Source organism: Diadema antillarum, unplaced genomic scaffold (genome assembly GCF_040938485.1).
Source record: "Diadema antillarum isolate AM-2024a unplaced genomic scaffold, OU_Dant_1.0 seq00002095_RagTag, whole genome shotgun sequence".
NCBI classification, from domain to species: Eukaryota; Metazoa; Echinodermata; class Echinoidea; order Diadematoida; family Diadematidae; genus Diadema; species Diadema antillarum.
Window position 1 is genome coordinate 35,306 of NW_027272739.1, and position 20,977 is coordinate 56,282.

At 41.5% G+C, this 20,977-nt stretch overlaps 2 protein-coding genes across 2 annotated transcripts in view; one reads left to right on the top strand and one right to left on the bottom strand.

The window, feature by feature from the left end:
* The window catches only part of LOC139713908 (mismatch repair endonuclease PMS2-like), a 36,345-nt gene extending 32,986 nt beyond the window's left edge, over window positions 1-3,359 (top strand). The window contains exons 21-24 of the mRNA XM_071625629.1: window positions 149-255; window positions 1,017-1,121; window positions 2,860-2,895; window positions 3,233-3,359. Of these exons, the coding sequence (XP_071481730.1) occupies window positions 149-255; window positions 1,017-1,121; window positions 2,860-2,895; window positions 3,233-3,295 (311 nt within the window). The 3' untranslated portion in view covers window positions 3,296-3,359. The remainder of the gene's footprint in view (window positions 1-148; window positions 256-1,016; window positions 1,122-2,859; window positions 2,896-3,232) is intronic.
* A 3,409-nt stretch (window positions 3,360-6,768) lies between these two features.
* LOC139713911 (FAD-linked sulfhydryl oxidase ALR-like) lies at window positions 6,769-18,986 on the bottom strand. The gene is made up of 4 exons (XM_071625632.1): window positions 18,975-18,986; window positions 17,904-18,101; window positions 9,178-9,401; window positions 6,769-6,934 (listed from the first exon to the last, which is right to left on the bottom strand). Exons 1-4 carry the CDS (start codon window positions 18,984-18,986, stop codon window positions 6,769-6,771), a joined length of 600 nt encoding a protein of 199 aa, XP_071481733.1.
* Between the last annotated feature and the right edge of the window lie 1,991 nt (window positions 18,987-20,977).

Consider the following 20,977-nt stretch of genomic DNA (forward strand, 5'->3'; position numbering starts at 1 on the left):
ATGTATGCCCATGATTTCTTTTGTCATTGCTACTACTAAAACACTGATCAAATTGGTGTTAATTATTTATGTCAATGTAGGGCACTTTGTATCAGTTGCAATGCAGTATTTGTGCTGTAAACTTTTCCCAATGTTTTCTCTTCACCAGGGACCCCTACCCAGAGGATCAAACTGGTCTCCCAGCCGACCAGCAGAAACTGGACGTTTGGTAAAGATGACATTGATGAGCTCATCTTCATGCTCAGTGATGCTCCTGTGAGTCATCTTTTGTCTCTTGTGTCTTCTTTCTGGTCTCTTACCCCCATCCTCCCTTGTCCCCCCCCCCCCTTTTTAACTACCTTCTCCTGAGGGCATTTCATGAAGAATTTGGTCAGATACTTTATTTTCCTGACAAACTGTTATAAGCTATGGAAATCCTTGCATCTGATTGGCTTAGAGCAAATATTTCAGACAAAATATAAGACAAAACGCTTCATCAAATGCCCGATTTTTTCCTTGTGCTAGTAGAAACTTTTTTTTATTCATTTAAAAAAAAGATTCATCTTGCTATCTTTTCTAGAGATGAAAGTAGAGAGATGACAGCACTCTGATGGTTGCATAATCCATATTTCTTTGCAGTTTGTGACAAATTATTTGCAGGAATGTTAATCTTTGTAGTGTCTTGTAAGATCAACTTTATACGAATTATAGACCTGTTTGATTTAGGTACTGTTCTTATATCAATGTCTATTCTATATCAGCCATGATCTAGAGGCTTCAGCATGCCTAACAATAGTTGATCTATGAACTGACATAGCAATACCCCAGACTCATTGCATAACCAACTGAATGATCCCCCCCCCCCCCCTATTTTGGAAGCCCCCCAGTCATGGCCAACAAATGTTATGTTTTAAAACCGGATAGGTGTATAGGCACAGCACAGACTGTAACCATAGCACAAAAACAGCAATGAAATGTCAGTTCCTCTGTGATGGTCACTTCATGACATGTTTTGTTTGTGACCCCCGGCTCGACAGGGCGTGTCCTGCAGACCAACCAGGGTGAGGCAGATGTTTGCCTCCAGGGCGTGTCGCAAGTCCATCATGATCGGCACGGCGCTCAACCAGGCAGAGATGAAGAAGGTAATGTGTTGCCAGGTGGCACGGTCTAGTGGTTTTGTCACTATGCTGATAAGTGGGTCGTGGATTCAAGCCCTCCCTGATGTAACTTTTTATATCACATGGGGGTGATTATTTAAAGGCCGAGTTTTATATGATTAATTTCTCTTGTTGAAGTCTAGGTTTCGAGTGTTTAGGAAGTGGACGATCTAAGGTTTCCAAAATACAAAATCCAGCTCCCTGCATGCTTTGTCCCTTGGTCAAGATCCAGCTTTGACATTGCTATAGATTGTGCAGCTGTGTTTGGGTACCAAGCAAATTAATGCTTAGCTGTCAGTGGACTGGTATTTTATTGTAGAAGAATCTTCATGTTACTATTGAACGTGGATAAATGTGGCACGATAGACCTTTGCAGGGTCAAGAGAGCTTTAGAATTTATAGTTTTGGTGGGGTTTTTTTTCTTGAATATCCAGATTGGAGATATAGGGAGGTGTGCATGAGAATTTTTTTTTCAACTCTTATGGAATCAAAGAAAGTTATCACAAATTTATTACCAGTCTAAAGATAGTGTATTTTGCGTGGCATAATAAAAAGACTGAACTAGTAAAGGGAACTGAGCACAAATGACATGACACATTATATTCTCAGTTTTGCTCCAAGTTTATTTTCAAATAAAGGTTAACTCTTTATGTGCCATGGTGGAAACCCGCTGTGTGCCACATTATTCTGAGACACTAGCGAAGTCATGCTTTGAGAAAACATTCTGTTTTTCAAATCTATGTAACTTCTATAGATTTCTGTTAAGCTGAACATGTAGTGAGCAAAGTTGTAGAGAAAATGCCAAGCTTTGCTTAGATGAAAATTTGTAATACAAATCGCTGATTGTTTTTCTTTGAAATGACCAGTAGCTACATTCACTATAAAGGCATGACTTTTGCACACAAAACAGTGATAGAAACTTATAAATGTATAGGCAAATCTATTAGGGAACACTGCTTGATAGTCAATCGCCACATAAAATGCAAGCTATATGTGAGACTAATGGAAGCACAACAAAAGCTTTCATTGTACTGCTGCAGTTGGCGATTTATCGATCGGTTTGGGCGGGGTTGTGGGTTTGAGCAGAATATGCGAAGTTGGCAAGCCGTCGACTGAGTCAGACGTGTGAACGTGGCACATTAAGAGTTAATGGAATACATGTACAACGATGAAATACAACTTTCTTGGATCTAGTGTCAACCTTCCTTTGATATATGACTGCCTACATCCAGACATCAGGATGACGGAAATTCCTTAGGGCACTATGTGCATAATAAAAAATAAGTGCATTGTCTCTCTCAAAGCTATAATCGTATGTCAGGACATGCAGATTATCTAAAGCTGTACTGTATACTTAAATGAGTCTTTCATTAATTGGGACTACCCAACAATTTTGTGAGTGGTTAATTTGCTTTCATGGAGTACAGTATTGAACAGAGGAATGTACATTGAATGCATGCATGTCAGATTCATGTTGGGATCAGAGTGGATTTATTTGTGTGTTGTTAAATTTGCAAAAGCACCCAACTTGCAAAATTTGCAAAAATGATAACCCAGCAGAATATATGGCATATACAGTAATTTGTCAGGGAGTCTCATTTTTGTAGTTACCATAAGCAGTTTGTTTCTTCTTGTAGATAGATGAGTCTGATGGTGTTGTCATGATCACGAGTTATTTCATGAGTAATCCCCACCCCCTCCCATCTTCTTGTACTCTTTGCAGCTGGTTTGTCACATGGGGGAGTTGGAGCAACCTTGGGTGAGTATTGCCAACATGTTTGTCCCAAATTCATAATTTGTGTACCAACTCTGCTAACATGCGGAGACTATCTGGTGTGGCATCAATAGTAATGTCTGTCACTTACCCAGATCATCATATTTTATACACCGCTGATTTGTCTGTATGTTTTAGTATTGGATGTGTCATATAGACATCTAACAACATCAGATAACAGTATGATTGTGTGGAAAATGTCCCATACTCCTAATTAGTTTTACTTGTAGTGGCAAGATTATGCAGATTCCCCGCTGCTCCCTGCGGGATAAAAACAAACAAATCAGAGTCTCTTTCCCACTCCCATGGTTCATCTCTGCAGAACTGTCCCCATGGACGACCAACAATGCGCCACCTCTTCAACCTCAACATGATGCCCGACTGAGGGCGCTGTTTACAGATCAAAAGTCCCAACTGGCAGAGAGGAGGGAACCAGCCGGACTGTAATGGCATAGGAAAAACTCATCTACCAGAAGAGAGCTGGAGATAAATGATTAGCCAGTGATCAGAACTTACTGAAGAGCATCACGCAGACATTTTTGGGAGGCAAAGCTGCCTACATTTTGCATCCAACTAATTGTTTGTGTAAATTAATAAATTTCAAATGGATAAAGTTGCATTTTCAAATTTTATATGGTGCTCGTTTTGCAGCTGATGAAAGAAATGGACATTTTCCTTTTTTTTCTTTATGCGACAAACACAGATGTATACATAAGCCGTCCTTATTCATAGCAGTGGAATACTGTACGAGCTGAAATTTTCGCGGTGGTTTTATTTTCGTGAATTTTGCGAATCACCTTTGAACCGCGAAAATAACAACACGTGATTAACTACGTTCAGTTAGAACCATGAAATTAAGAACATGCGAAAATGTCCTCCATGTAGCAATTCGCGAAAACATCTGTACGCAAAAATTTCAGCTCGTACAATAGCAGGCATCCACTGAATCTTAATCATGTCAAACTCATGGTCAAGTGTCGCAAGTTTAAACCTTCCAAATCATTTTGTGAGATTCATGCTAATACATATACATTGTAAACTGAGCCTGTGCTGCAATGTATCCACGTGATAGCAGAGTGACAGAAGAAAAATGATGTAAATGCTTGAAATTTATTGCACCTTGAAGAAACATCATCATGTTGTATTTTAAACTAGCAGTGCCAAAGTAGTCATCATTCAGTACTCAAAGACATTGTAGTAGCAGTTCTTTTCATGGAATTAATAATCATGAAGTTGAGAAAGAACAGTGTCATATGAGTGTTATATGAGTGTCATATTTTTTAATGTATGTGTACTTATTTTGGTGCTGTATAAAAAATGGGTGAAAGTAATTTTTAGTACTTAATGCAACAAGATTTTGTGTCATTGATCTTACCACAATACTTTAAATGAAAGCTAATACTATATATTATGCACTATGTAATGTACCAAGGGTTGAGAGAGTAATATAAATTGTCAATGACCCATGATGAAGTAGGACAACACATAAAGCACCCACCTGTCAATCTCAAGCATCACATCATACCTGAATGCTGCAACAATCTGAGTAAACACGATGTCAATATCAAGTTCTCTATAATCTGTCATTTTATTTACAATTCAATTTCTATAAAATATATTGCATAATACAGATTGTACTACACTGCCCAAAATCAGTGATTGTGAATCAACATATACATGTACAACTTTATTTTCAAAAAGATCTCGTCTTATCACTGGGCACCATGGAAAGAATAACAAATGTGTGTACAGATGAATTGCTTAGATACTAAGTTTCATCCTCCTTCATCTGCATTGCCAGTATGAATACAGTCAGGGAAAAAAAAATTATGATGATAAAAACATTTGTAACTAGAGAAGCACTCTGAGAGCGCAGACCTCCGCCAAGCATGCAGCTCATTTACACCACTGATCTTGTTCTTCCATAGAAATATCAGTGATTTCCACCCATACGTACTTATAGCAGTGTGTGCTGAAAGTCGCCCAATTTCCCAATATAGAAACCTTTGTTACGTCATAAACCCTCAGCTGCATGGTGCGCCTTGCCCTAGCAGAAACTAGAGTACGCACTTTAGTGCGTGCATGCAAACCTCAAATACGTGCAGCCTGAACAGTCTGAACTCCCAAGTTCATTGGCCCTACCTGCCAAAATATCAAAAATCCTTCATAAATTCCCCTAAAATTGTTGGATCACTACCAAAGTTTAATCATCTGTTACTTGTACAATGTATCATTCAAAACCTTTTCTGCAAGTTTCATCCAAATCTGTTAACTACTTTTTGAGTTATTTTGCACACAGACAAACTAACTAACAAATTAACAAACCAACAGTAACGAAAACATAACCTCCTCCCTTGGCGGAGATAAGAACAATATGGAGCATCTCCTTCACAAGAGTGACAATGCAGTGTAACCATAAATTTAATGTGGTGTATAATATTGCATTAAGTGTCATGTAAATACTGTGAGTCAATTTTTTTCTTCAAATGATGAGGATGACTGGAGAATAAATGGAACACTATACACCAAAAGTGTATGGACAAAAAGAAGTATTAAATACCTAAACGTTGCATTAAGTCATCTGGTTGTAAAGGAAAAGAGTTAGCAAAGTTTAAATATGAAAATACATTATGATAAATGTTAAGTGTAGAAATATAAAAAATATAAAACAATTTAACATGATCCCAAACTAGAAGGTTTTGACACATTGTACATTACTGTCGCAGTAGTATTTCTCTTATATTTCTCACTGCATACATGCGCCAACTAAACCTTTGCTGAAGTTTAGCTGTAATGTGTACCCTAAATATAACACACTTCAAAATACCTAAGGTACTTTAGTAGTTAAAATTTGATAATGTCATGGAAGTTGTGAAATTAATAAAGTGAATTGCAGTATTCAGATCTCATTCACCTTGTCTGATAAAGTGACTCATTTATAATTCATTAGTTATATGGTATGGTGCTAATGAGTTCAAATGTGAACCACAGTTCAACTATTCATGCAAAACTTTGGAAAACTGGGGTTGCTGCATGTAACCTGTGAAGAAACTTCACTCATTTGAAGGTTCTATATGAAGTACATTTTTGAAGAGCTCACATGATTACGCCATATTCAGACTTTAAGGCAGGAAAACATACAATCAACCTCCCATAAGTTGACCTCGCACAAGTCCAAATTTTGACTTAGTCAAAGAAAAATTATACTCCTGATGGATATAAACATGTTAATTCTACATGTACTATGTAAGTCAAGGTTTATGTAAGCTGACCCATTTTCTCCCGTCCATTTGGATTCCACTTAAAAAAGGTTGACAGTATTTGGATGTCTTTTTGCACTGTCCCGTTTAGCTACCAGTAGTCCTTTTTTATACATTTCAATCAAACACCAAGAATGTGCATGCAGAACAATGAGTGGTATTCCTGTTTGGTCATTATCATCGATGGTACATGGAAAGCAGTTGAGAACATCCATAAGTTAGTTGCAAGAAGTTATGAAGCAAATAAATACATGCATGAGCTGATAATTGGAGTACATGTACCTGTAATACTATCTCCCCAATGCCCAGGAGAACCATCATATTGCAAAACACATGATTTACATCCTTTCTATTACAGTAGACTCCCATTATAACGAAGTCCTCGGGACCGGCAGTGTTATTTTGTTATACAATTTGTATCAAAATTTCGTTATAACCAAACAAACAATAAAAATACATAGTGTGGATAACAGTGCAGCCTGAATTTTTATTTCGTTGTAACCGGAATTTCGTTATAACCTTTCGTTATAACGGGAGTGCACTGTATAAAAAAGAGTTGGTTCAAAGTTCATCACCCTCTCCACCCTCGGGCCCTTCGTCACCAATCACATGACCCGTCCTTCCAGCCATCGAGCCATCTCTCGTCCACCCTGGAGCAGTCAAACTCTGGCTTCCCTAACCTCCGACTGACGTCATTGTGGAGATTGCAGAACCATTGGGACAAACGATGTCTGCTGCTGGTGTCTGGTCGGTTTGACTTTAACCTGGTCAAAAAATTATGGGGCACAAGTTATTAGCTCGTTAGATACATGTTGTTAGTTTAGTTACTTGGTGAATCAAGTACTCATTTTCCTCCAGATCATTACGATGATTGCAGTCTGTAATCTATCCTTTATCTTGACAAATTTAGAGGGCTTTTTGCCAGAAAAAAAAAAAAAAATTCTTGAAATAATGAGCAAACCCATTTAAATGGTCATGAGGACTGTAAAATGTATGCAACAAACGAATCAGTCAGTAGATTAGTCAGTAGAGTTGATGAAGTGTTAGCTGATGAAACCCGTAACTGGCACCAGAAAGTTGCGCTGAAGGCTCTTTTTTTTTTTTTTGCTTATTAGGCGATGAAACTTGGAAGTGGCACCAGAAATATAAACTTCATGCCCCCCTCCCATATTTAGTGACCACACCTTCATACTACAGTGGACTCCCGTTATAACAAAGTCCTTGGGACCAGCAGTTTTCTTTTGTTACTATCAAAATTTCGTTATAACCGAACAAATAAACGGTAAAAATATGTGGATAATGTTGCGGCCTGAAATTTTACTTTGTTATAACCGTGTTTGTTATAACGGGAGTGCACTGTACCACCAAGTCACTAAGACTCTGTCTAATATCCCTATCAAAGATGATGTCAGTGGCGTATCTAGGGGGGGGGGGGCAAGGGGGGCAGAAAACCAAATCAAACAAGATAAGAACAAAACATGATGATGACGCGGACAAAATGACAATGTTTATTGTGTTCACACAAGAATTCCATGTTCTGTCAGCTGAAATACAAAAATTTTCGGCTCGCTCGCTGCGTTCGCTCGCCAAAATTCATATAAATAAAGAAGGTTAGAACAAAACGTGATGATGACGCGGACAAAATGGCAATGCCTATTGTGTTCACACATGTCATTTTATATTCAGCAGGCAAAATGTTTCACGCAGCAGCGGCTGCAATTTCTTTCGCTCTGAAGCGATCGCCAATTGGATCAAAAGAAGGCGCCAACGGTTTAAAACATACGGGGGGGGGGGGGGGGGGGGGGGCGCAAAAAAAAAATCAAGCAAGATAAGAACAAAACGTAATGATGACGCGGAAATATGCAAATTTCGGCTCACTCGCTCGTACAGTATTTTTTTCAAGTCCACAGTTTGTTGGTATAAATCGTTATCTATAAGGCCGTCACTATATCTTGATTAGGATTGTAAGATTAAATAAGCAAGAATTCAATGTTTTGTAAGCTGAAATACAAAAAAAAAAAAAAATCGGCTCGCTCGCTGCGCTCGCTCGCCAAAATTTATCAAAAAAAAAAAAGAGAAGAAGATAAGAACAAAGCGTGACGATGACGCGCACAAAATGACAATGTCTATTGTGTTTACACATGTCATTTTATATTTAGCAGGATAAATGTTACACGGAGCAGCGGCTGCAATTTCATTCGTTCTGAAGCGATCGCCGATTGGATCAAGAGAGGACGCCAACGGTCTCGAACATAATTATGGGAGGGGGGCGCAAAAAAAATCAGAAAAGATAAGAACAAAACGTAATGATGACGCGGAAATATACAAATTTCGGCTCACTCGCTCGTACTAATTTAGAGTACTAGTATTGTAAGTCCTCAGTTTGTTGGTATACAAATCGTTATCTATAAGGTCGTCACTATAATTTATCTTGATTAGAATTGTAAGATTTGATAAGCAAAAAATGACAAGAATTCCATGTGTTGTAAGCTGAAATACAAAAATTTTCGGCTCGCTCGCTGCGCTCGCTCGCCAAAATTTATCAAAAAAAAAAGAAAAAAGAGATAAGAACAAAACGTGACGATCACGTGGAAATATACAAATTTTGGCTAACTTGCGCGTACTAATTTAGAGTACTTTTTAAATTCCTCATGCAGTTTTTTGGTATGAATCGTTATAAGGCCGTCACTATATCTTGATTGGAATTGTTAGATTTGATTAGCAAAAAATGACAAGAATTCCATGTTTTGTAAGCTGAAATACCAAAATTTTCGGCTCGCTCGCTGCGCTCGCTCGCCAAAATTTATCAAAATTCATTACATTTAAATCACCCTCAAAAGACCCCTTTTAAGTGCTTGAAAACGCATATCATGCGGACTTTCTTTAAAGTCCCTACCGGGATGGGGTTGGGGTTGAACACTTTCTCAGAAATTAGGGGCGCAATTTTCGCGCTTGCCCCGGGCGCCGTTTTCCCTAGATACGCCACTGGATGATGTCATCAACCTACTTATCTCTGAGGTCCTCCGCACAGTCCTCGCACGGGTAGAACTTGGCGAAGAGGTTGATGAACTGCGTCATCTCAGATTGCTGTGACTGGGAGGGTTGGTCTGGGTAGTAGGCTGCCATTGTGTGCAAGAAGGACCAAGTGTTGCGTCCCAGCTCCTCCCGGTCTAGGGGGCACTCTGGGTCTGGCTTGGTAGGCTTGGCTGGAGCTGCCTGGGCACCAGATCCCTGTCATTGTATGTACGTTGTGAGAGAGTGCATTAATTGGATAGCAGGTGTATTGGATAATATCAGTAAACCACACTCAACAAAAAAGTAACCCCCTCCTTTTATCAAAACAGTAGGCCTATAGCTTTTTAACGAAAATGTTTTGAACCAATAAATCAGCAGGTATTTCTACACATTACTAACTTCTGTTTAAAACTGAGAATGATCAGTCAAGTCAAGCATGAGTGAGCATGCATATGTATAATGTAATTTATCATTTCAAAAATCACAAGAATGGGAGAACCTGTTAAACTGTCTGTTTCCGATAGAATGTTTAAATGCTCTTGGTGCTTTTTCATCCATCATTTGACCTTCTCACAACTATCCATACACTTAACACATATTTTGTCTTTTTCTTGTTTTGAAACTGTTGGGTGAGCACAATTTAAGGGAAATGGTTTATGGTTACCCCCCCCCATATACAACGCAATTAAGGAGAAACACAACGTTAGTTTGTTGATACTTGGAGGAGCATTTATTCAACGAACCATGGTAGTGGTACAAGTCACAGTTATACTGCTTATTATCATAGATGGCGCTATTGCATATCAATTCAACAACACCTTAACTGGCGTAATCACTTCTTTCCTCCTTGCAGCAATTATACAAAAATTAACAGTTTTACATACCGCAACACTTACCTAACTTCACAGTACAAACTTATAGTGACATGAGAGCAAACACAATATGAAAATCCTATAAAATATATGTTTAAGTCACCTAACAAATAAACAAAACTTTTACACTATACTTTCTCCAATTAACATCATAAATCAACATACATATACATGTACCTATGTTCATAAATGACTTACATGTAGGGTAACAAAAAACCAATATCACACCTTGTATCTTAAGAAATAACTGCTTACAATCTTCAACATGGGAACAATATGTTTTGCAAGCATCACACTGCACAAATAGCCATTTCTCGGTATCATAAAAACTACATTGTATCAACTTTCATATACAAATATACCTTACTACTGCTGCTCAAACAATTATTATAAACAAAATCTCAAAACAAAACAAATCATTGTTTTTGTTTTTGTTATCTGTGACATCACCTACTAGTGCAACCAAAAAAAATTCCAAACCTTGACAATATTGATAAGACATCTGATCGCATCGGGCAAACATGAATATAAAGTGGATTAATCATAATTGAAAGAGAAATAAAGCTGGCACCATAGGAATGGGAGAAACTGAGGTGACAGACTAAAAATATACCGACATACGTGTATCTAATAAAGAAGGCATGTGATTAGAAAAAGGGGGATGCATGAACAATTATAAAAGACATGTGTGAAACATTATACTCTGTATAAGATACAATATAAACTGACTGTTAAAATCGTACTATACAGCACTTGGGAACAATAGCACAATTCGCCTTGACTAGCATTGTACAATATCTGATAACAAACAAAACAGCTTGGTCCCAAGGACCTTATCATAAAGATTTCCCCTGTATAACAAAAACATGCCAGTAGCTAACACACATAATCTGCATGATGTCAGACAACCTAATAAAACAAATAAAAAGAAGTCTCCTTCCTTGGAGGACCTTGATATAAAGAGTTTCCCCATAGAACAAAAATATGCCTGTAGCTAGCACATATCATCAGGATGACCTATTAAACAACAAAAGAATGAATGTACATTGTATATAGTACATGTGAAACATAACATCAAATGTTTTATCAAAAATTACAGTCCTTGAAAAAAATTACTAGCTGGGGGATCGAATGAGCACCAGGCACTAGTTACTACGCAAACTGTACATGGGTTGTCACATGATAGTGTAAAACAACAAAGTTCAGACTACATTGTATGTCATTGACGAACAAAACCGGGGGGGGGGGGGGGGGGGGGGCCTCGAGGCACTGATCTATTCGAGAACATAATCGGAGAGGTAAGGCGGGGCATGTCGGCTGCGATGGGGATATCGTCGGCTAGGTGAGGGCACACCAGGTGTCTGACAATTGTCTGGAGGAGCTGGTGGGGGTATAGGTTCATCGTGTGGGGTAGACAATTCATGTGGGATATCGGGGGGCTCCGGTGGCCGGAGGTCAGGTTGCACCGAAGTGATAGCACTGGGATGCAGAGGGGGCATGTGATCATCCGCTATTGTAGAAACCTCAGGAGGATGTGGCGGGGGCCTCGCTTGATCTGTTGCATCAACACTGGGTAGGTCGCTCACATCATCACCATCAGATTCAGGGGACCGAGAAGGTAAAGTGGGGACATCGGACGGAACCTTCAGACAGTCAGAACGGCGCACACGGTAAGATGTGGACCGAAGTTGGTTACCGACGAACCTGCGAACGTTGCACCACTCATCCTCAACACTACAAACGAGGTAGCGGGGTCGGGAATGCATCTTGGAGCGAGCCGTGCGGAGATAGACAAGATCACCAACGTGAATGGTGATGTCTGGTGAAGGGGGCGGTCGTGTGGGTGCCTTTGACTTGACACTTGGAGCATGATTAGCACGACGTCGGTTGTGTTGAGTCATGATGATATCTTGGTCTTTGATAGGGATCTGTTCACTTGTGAACTGATCACGTTGAGTCCAAAGCTCCCGAGCAGATAGGCCATTACCACGGAGCCGACTGTTGAGGCGATTTGTAGCAAAAGCAAGGGCAAGGGGGGTAACTGGGCCACCATGTGGATCATCACGGAGTAGTTCGTCTTCCAGTTCCCGTACTGCTTTTTCAGCGACAGGGTTCTTGTTGACGTTTGTGGGTTGACCAAGTTCGAGGGTAATCCCCTGTCTACGAAGCAACTCATCATTCCGGAGGGCTGCAAAGCCCGGGGCTGGATCTGTGCGCACTACAGCAAGAGGGCCCTCTAGCGGTCGTAAAGGTGGGCACAAATGGAGTAGAGCATTGCGGAGGGAGCCAGCACGTTCATCCGGGATCAGCATGCATGAGGTATACGATGTCACTGTCTCTCTGATGACGAATATGAGCTGTCGTGCACGCTTGATGACATCTGCTGCAAATGATACACCAAGCACACATGGCGGATCACTTGTGGATTGGGGTGTGGCAGCATGAGGCACATTCCGAAGTGAGAGACAGCAGTGGCAACCTAGGCTTACCTGCTGAATGGCAGCATCAAGGTCCAAGGCGTAGAAATACCGAGACACCACTTGTTTGAGCTGGTGTGGGGTAGGGTGACTCAGTTGGAGATGAAGGGCAGTGAGGATGCCAGGAAGCACCCTGCGGGGAACTACAATACGCTCTTGCCGTGGCTGGAACGCGCATTCTTGCTGGACAACAAGGAGGCCGTCACTAGCAATGGTAGCGACCTGTAGGTAACGCTTCACATCGCGAATATCCGTCAATTTCTTTGAAGGGCGGGTACCCTGCTTGAGATTTGCATGTGTACGACGGAGGTCTGCGCATTCAGATTGAATCCGTGCCCACGCATTGCGGGATGTGAATGGCATGCGTGTACGTCCAGACAGAACTTCGTCTATGGTATTGCGGTGAACAGTGGCGCCCTCCAACTGAGCAATGAAAGAGCAAATCTGACACTTGGGCTCTTGACATGGAGGAGCATTCCTACTGGCAAAATCAGCTGGTACATTCGCAGAGCCAGCTAGATGGCGAATGGATACCTGGTACCTACTCACAGTTGTTAGGAATGTAGAGACTCTGGGACTAGCAGAAAATTCTCCACGGCACAGCTTTTCATAGGCCTGAACACATGGTTTGCTGTCAGTAAGGATACAGACAGGGTGATGTGACTGAATAATGAACGGGCTGAAATGCTTGGTGGCAGTGGCGATGGACAATGCCTCCACCTCACAGGGGAGCCAGGTGACTTGGCGGCCATGCAGCTTAGCACTAAAAAAACCAGCCACAAGGGGTTTCTTATCTCTTGTCACATACATGGTGGCACCGAGGCCATGTTTCTTGACTGACCCATCTGTGACAATCCACAACTGGTCAGAGGGGCGTGGCAGAGTGATAGTCCGTGAAGACTGAATGGCGGACTGAGCCTTGGTAAATGCACCATGCAACTCATCTGTCCAGTGGATGCGGTCTTGAGACTTTAGGCCAGCAATAGAATCGTCAAGGGGGCTCACGTACGAAGCACAGCTGGGGAGCACACGAGCAAGCATCTTGTACGCGCCAATAAACGATCTCATGCCCTTCACCGTAGTAGGAGGGGAGCAGGTTGACAATGTTGTCATCCTGTGTGGACTTGCACGGAGGGTTCCTTCAGACCAGATCCACCCTAGGATAGTTGTAGTCCTGGGACAGACAGTAGTCTTGGTCGGGGACAGGTGAAGGCCATTGGCAGATAGGGCCTGCAGTACCCGCGACCAGTTCTGCAGCAAGGATTGTGGTGTGTCGGCACCACAGTACAGATCATCTGCCAACTTGACAACAACGCCTTCAACCAACAAGTCTCCAAGCACGCGACACATCATTTCCTCCAAGGCAGTCTCAGAGCCTGGCATACCCATGGCACAACGGGTGTATACCCGGATACCTCGGAAGGGTGTAGCAACACCACAGTATTTCATGGACTCCTTTGAAAGGGGTATCTGATAGAATGCACTGGCAAGGTCTGATGCAACAATGTACTTCCACTGACCAACTTTACGCAATGTAGAATCAACATCAGGGAGCACCGAGGGCTGAGGCTTGGAATAACGACCTACATCAGCAAAGGCTGTGACTAGCCGGTGACCGCCATTGGGTTTCTTGACCAAGAAGGATGGGTTGACATATTCAACAGTGACACCAATATCCTCTGGACGAGCAAAAACACCAAGTTTCTCCAGGTCATCAAATTTATCCTGCAACTCGACAAGCTTGTCATGGGAATACAAGGGGAGCCGCCCTTTGCGTTGAGGTGGTTGGACTGGGCCCATGTTCACAACAGCCTGGAATGGTCCAGAAGCACCGTTATAACCCTTGTAAGAGGAGCTAAACACACTGTCACACTTGGCATGAAGTGCCTGGAAAGCATGCCTAGTCTGTGCTGGGAGAATCCCATCTGGATCGAGAATCACTGATTCAGCAGACTGGGCAGAGGAGCCTTCCCCACGGGGCGGGGTGGGGGGCGCTGCAAGCCGACCTGTGATGGGTGGGGTAGACAGACCTGTATCCTCCATACACATGGGGCTGACCTGACACTTATGCGAATTGCGCCGAATAATACAGGGCACCTCAGACAGATTGGGAATGCGGATCTTACCAGCGATACTCGGGACCACCTGGGGAACCGGGAAAAATTCTGGGAGGGAGGGAGTAGGAGGAGAGTCTGTGCGAGGCTCTAACACAAAGGTCTCCTCATCTGCAAACTGGGGAGGCAAGGCAAGCTCAAGGAATTCTCCTGGCCAGAGAGTCATGGTTTTAGAAGGAGCTCGGAGAACGTGGGCACGCCTAACAGCATGGCCAACTTTTGACTTCCCAGTGGAACCATAGGAGTACACAGTGCCATCATCCAATGATATCTGCCGCTTAGCTGGTCGAATAGCCACATCATTGCGCTCCATAAATGGGGTCCCAGCAAGGACCTCAACATCCAAATTCTCCACAACCAAGCCCTCAAAATGGAAAACATGACTATCACGAGACAACGTGAGACGGGTTTCACCAACGACCTCCAAGGGGGATGATCCATCGGCTTGGTGGGCAGACTGGGATGTGGGAGCCACAATACATCCTAGTGCATGTGCTGTAGAGGCCCGCATCATGTTCACAGTTGCACCGCTGTCAACAGTGACACGAACAACATGATGATTGTAAAAAGCGTCAAAGTAAGGAGACTGACACACCTGAACACGGAGTGTAGCAGGGGAGTCTCTGGAGTCTGGCCCAGACACCGCATCTGGGTCAACCTGAGTGTCCTGGGGTTCAATGTCATCCGCAAGCATCTCATCACTATCAAAAATCTTAGCAACCTGGCGGGCTTTAGCCATGTACTGCCTATCAGATTCTGGGAGGTAGGGGCATACACTAAGAAAGTGATTGCTGGGGCGGCCAGCCTGGAGACAGAGGGGGCATGACCTAGCAGGCTTAGCGCGAGGTCGAACACGAGATTGTGGTTGAGCGCGCCTAGGGTTAGATTGATTGCGATTGCGCGGAGGAAGGGCAGCGGCACGCATGGCCCTAGAACACTCAACTGACTCAAGGAGACTAGTGAGGGCCTGAGATATTTCAGGCTTAAGAGAAGCAAGGGTACGTGAGCGGAGCTCTGTGCCGTACCGCTGTTTGACTAGCTGGGGGAGATCAGGATGAAGCAATTGGAGCCAATGCAACACTATGAAATTTTCGATAGTTGGAGTGAGCTCTTCGTCTTCTGTAATGGTATCGCCATGGTGAGTAATACCTCCACCTGAGGTCAGCAGGTTGTCCTCTACAAAGGCAAGTATCCTTTGGTACAAGTCCTCTGGCCGTTCATCACTTTCCAACTTGATGTTAGAAAAATCAAGAAAATGGGCACCGGTAGACTGAAAACCGTAATGGAGACGAATTTTCGACCAAATGTCATTGAGGGAAGTGGAACTGCGGACTATACAGTTCCTCGCAATCACAGGACAGAAATTGGCAATCTGTCCTAGCATTAAATCAAGCATGACAGCCTTTTGCTGAGCTGTTTTGCGAGAATCTGTGGGGACAGAGCTAGTGTCATCAACAAAGCCCCGATTAGGATTTGTCTTGGTCTTTTTGGACCATGTCACTGACTCGCCTAGGAAGGGTGCAAAGTGCTGGTCGAGATTTAGGGTGTACAGGAGATTCTGTCTCCAACTCTCAAACGAGGTGATGGTTTCTATTTTACCCAAGCACCATTGCTTTGGCACTTTGGCCGTAGCACACGCCATTGTGGGTGTGTGGGACTGTACCGTACAAACAAACTAGTTGCTATTGAAGTCCTAAGTAAAAACTTACGTTTACGGTGGACTTGGCTGTTTTATTTCAGCAGAATTTCTTCCTGTGATGGGCAAGATTTAACTTAGGCTGTGGGTAGTATTCCAGCGCTGCCACCACGCAATTAAGGAGAAACACAACGTTAGTTTGTTGATACTTGGAGGAGCATTTATTCAACGAACCATGGTAGTGGTACAAGTCACAGTTATACTGCTTATTATCATAGATGGCGCTATTGCATATCAATTCAACAACACCTTAACTGGCGCAATGTAAAATCTGTGCCTTTATCAGAAATTGCTACGAACATGTAACACTTCAGGTATGAACAAAAGAGGGAGTTGATGTGTCATGGTTGAGTAAGCACATAGATGGAGCAAGAAATGCTCAAATGTGCTCTTAATATTGCATGAGGGGGTCAAACAATGGACGATAAAACAACGGCACTTGAATATTAACAAGAAGCAGAATATTCCACAGACACCCCCCCCCCAAAAAAAATGACTTGAAAAGTGATCACTTTGTCTTTAATGTGTGCTTATTAATCCATTACTCAGCAGATCATTCTCATTTGTTTGCACACAGAAGTTAGTCAATAAGTGGAGAAATATTTCTGCCAAATTATTCTGCTCAAAACCCTTTGTTTTAAAAGTTATGCTGTTTTGATCAAGGGGGCTAGTTACTTCTTTTGTTGGGAGTAGATTAACTGTCCAAACATTATACAGTGGGCTCCCGTTATAATGAAGTCCTCTGGACGGGCAGTTTTGTTTTGTTTTTTGTTATATCAAAATTTTGTTATAACCACACAAATAAACAATTAAAAGAAAACACAGAGCCAATTATGTTGCTGCCTGAATTTTTACTCCATTGCAAGAACCTGAAATTGTTATAGCCGTGTTCGTTATAACAGGAGTGCACTGTAGGCCCTAACGTTACATGTATTAATTATCATATCTCTTACCGCAAATGACAACTATCTACTTGATAGGATTCCTATCTGTTATAAGCTTCTCAAAATTCTTCGCCAGTCTCTATGAAGATGTACGATTTCATAAGGTGCCAGTAATTCTATATCTACCCAACTCACGGCGCGGCAAGCAGTGTCAGTGTTTCAAGGGAATGACTTTCATTGTGCATGGTGCGAGGAATTCCCCTGTTCTTTGAATCATGAGAAATTAGCTGAAAGGATATCATATATGTAGTACTCTAGAGCTATTTCTAAAAGTATAAGCAATTCTTGAGGATTTGTGTGAACATCCGATCTCTTTAATACATAATAAAGGTCATTTTATACAACCAGACTACTGCAAATGTAGCCCGACCAGACGCCGTGCGTGCGGAGCTATAGTCTAGTGACTGTCGCTGTAGCGGCCGCGGCAGCCGCCTCCGCCGCTTTTTCTCCGATACGCACTGCACCCGGCCTGGCCGGCTAGGCCTGCCCTGCCCTGCCGATGCCCTGCTGGCCCTGCCTGCGACTTGTTTCTTATGCATGTGTTCAGCTACGATGCCAGTGATCGTGAATGACACAGAATTACACTAATATAAGAAAAATTAAACGGTAACTCACATTAGGAACAGGAAATCCGGGTGGAAGCACAACTCCTTTTTGTTTAGCAAAGCTCCGAAAATCAGTGCATGCTCTACATGGCTTCTTCGGAGCCGGATTCTTCTTCGCGTTTTCATTGCTCGTGTGATCCATGGGCGCTGCCATTTTGGTATAGCTGATGCAAGACTGACCTGCTGTTGCGCCAGCTACGATGGGGCACTTGAGATTGGCATGGTTTGCACCTACTATTTGTTGACTGAGATAAGTGGTTCCATTACAACTAGCACACGCAAAATTGTTATTCAGTTTAATTCAATAAATTGCATATTGAAAACCAGACAGTAAGAATGAACATGAAGCAAATGAGATATGAGTCCTCAAGAAGCAGAGCTTGTGAGTAGGGCCCATTAGGCCTATTGATGGACTTCTCGATCCCAGCTGATCAGCAAAGAGACCTACAACACGTAAACATGTAGACCTCTAATTATTAAAAAGAAAAAAAAAATCAATCACGGCGCAGAGTCCCAAGAATAAGCAGATCACAGCGAGATCGAGAAGAACATACTTGTACAACAACATGGTAATATACAAAGCTAAAAATGGCAAGGTTAAACCGTTTAATGTGCTGTGCGACCCCAATAGAAAGGAAGCTTGATTTATAGATGAGACATCTCCATTGCCTCTCAAGACTGAAGAAAAATCATACCCTCTATCATTAAGACCACCAGTTATTTTCCTATTCCGTCATTATGTATCAGAAATAACATTTGAACAATGTAAATCCTCCCCAGTAAAGTACTACAGTTCCTTGGCAAGATAAATCAATGCACGAGTTTCCCTCCTCATGGGACACACTCTACAACATTATACAGATGTACGATATGTGATTATGCTCAAAGGTTACAATACTAAGACGTTACCACGGATGCCAAAATTTCTCAGCTGGCTGGGTGAGAAACTGCGACAGCGAAGGGGGGGGGGGGGGGCAGATCCCCCATCGAGCTTTTTCAGTTTGGAATTAGAAGTAATGCGATTTGGCGCCCAGCCATGCAGAGTATAGTAAAATCATATTTTACCTATTATTAGACCTACCTCATTCATCATTTTAGCATATGAAGCGAGCTTCTCGTACACAGTATTTACTATCAATCTAACTGCCACGTTTCGTTATTTTCTTCTTTTCTTTTTCTTTCTCGTAAACGTGAGAAAAGGACTAGCACTGTGTGCGGGTGCGCGTGGGTTTGGTTGCTGGGTAGTGGTACACTATAGTCTGCATTGCATTACTAGGCCTATGTACGTCTACATTGCTCTCTAGCTGTGGTTTGCCAGAACAAGGGCTTCTGAAAGGCGCCAGCTTACATTACAAAACTCTACTGTAATCGCGAATGAGAAAAAAAAAAAATCACAAAGCAAAATACCAATACATTCCTCGTACAATGGGACACAATAATCTCTTTGGCATCCAATACGGCAGGTACAAATTAGCAGGAATGAAAAATCACTGATTCATGAACACAGTGTTGACCAAAAGTACATTACATTAATTAAGCGCACACTTTATTTTAAAAGCATTATTTACCATTTGCAAATGAAACAAAAACCCCGCTTTAGTGCTTCAAATTAGTTCTAAAAATATGTGAGTTAGGGCTAGAAACAACTAATGTAAAAGTTTGAATCAGTATAATCAATGTTAAGTATTGTTTAAAAAAAGATATAAAAATGTGAACAAAATGTTTCTATAGACTTAATCGTGTTATAAGAGTTATGGTTTAATGAGAAAAACAGTGATATCTCCTTGTATTTTAGGTTTTATTGCGAAATGTTTATATGGTATAGGATTTTTTTTTTAATTAATTCAACTGACCTGCACACATGCATCAAATGTGATATCTCGAACATTTTTAAATCACTGCTCCCAATGGTAAACAGTAATATACCTTTAAGCGACTTTCAAAATACGCCACTTTACAAGGTAAATAACACAGTGAAGAGAAATTTTATCCAAATGAAAATGTATTATAAATGAATTCTGACTGTTTATGAGTCTTGTATAGGGGTAATGATTTCGTTTATTCTCTCCGACTTAAAGGAATCTATAGGGCCTATTAGGCTTTTACTTGTATATAGAGCCTGCAAATTTGTTTTGCTTCTGAGAAATCATATACTCGTCGAGAGTGAGCAATCCAGTGACAGCTGATAGTATCCAGGTATACGCACACATACACACAAAAACCAAACCAGCCCTTGATTACTGAGATATATCACTTAATAATATATATTGCGTATATAATGACTCGACGTGTTAGTTCCTGAAATGGACGTTCACATCGTTATCATGGTGGACGTTGGAGATGATGATTTGATTTGCATTTCTATGGTTAGGCCCAATATCCTCCAACAACCTACAAACCAGTACTGACTCAAAGTGACTTTCACATATCTGCCTATGTATGAGTCTGTCAGCAAGTCGTTCCTAAAGACGCCAAATATCCTCGTACATGTATTTTTTACCATATCTTTACAAGGCGGTCTGATAGCTAGGCACCGTTTCATGGAAGTTGTCAGCCCTGAAAAGTTGTCAGTCTCTGACAAATTATCATATAAAGTCCAAAGTCAGTGACAAGATCTTCTAAGCAAATCAAAACCAATGATTTGGCGAAATAATGTTGAAAGAAAGTAAAAGGGGAATATGAAATTTGAATTTTATACAATCTTTGATGATTTAAAATTTGATATTGTCTCGTCCAGAGTAAGTAAAAAATGATCACTTTATTCATTATTCAGTTTATGTCTTCATTTTCTTTTTCAAGCGAAAAATACCATTCATAGAAACTACCAAAGGCGCATCGTTTAAACATTAGGCAGCGCGTTCATACTTTATGCTTCCATTTATACATGGTCACTTTCAACAGCAAAGAATATAAAGTGTACAAAATATGCATAAAAATTAGCAATATGCATTATACATTATGTCGAAATGTAATACAAACATGAAGTTAATTGTGAAGCCTGTAGATGCATGTTATTTACTCACTAATGTTGGAATTGTTGAAAATGGAGAGGCTAGTAGAAAGCAGAGCTTTTAACATGCACTA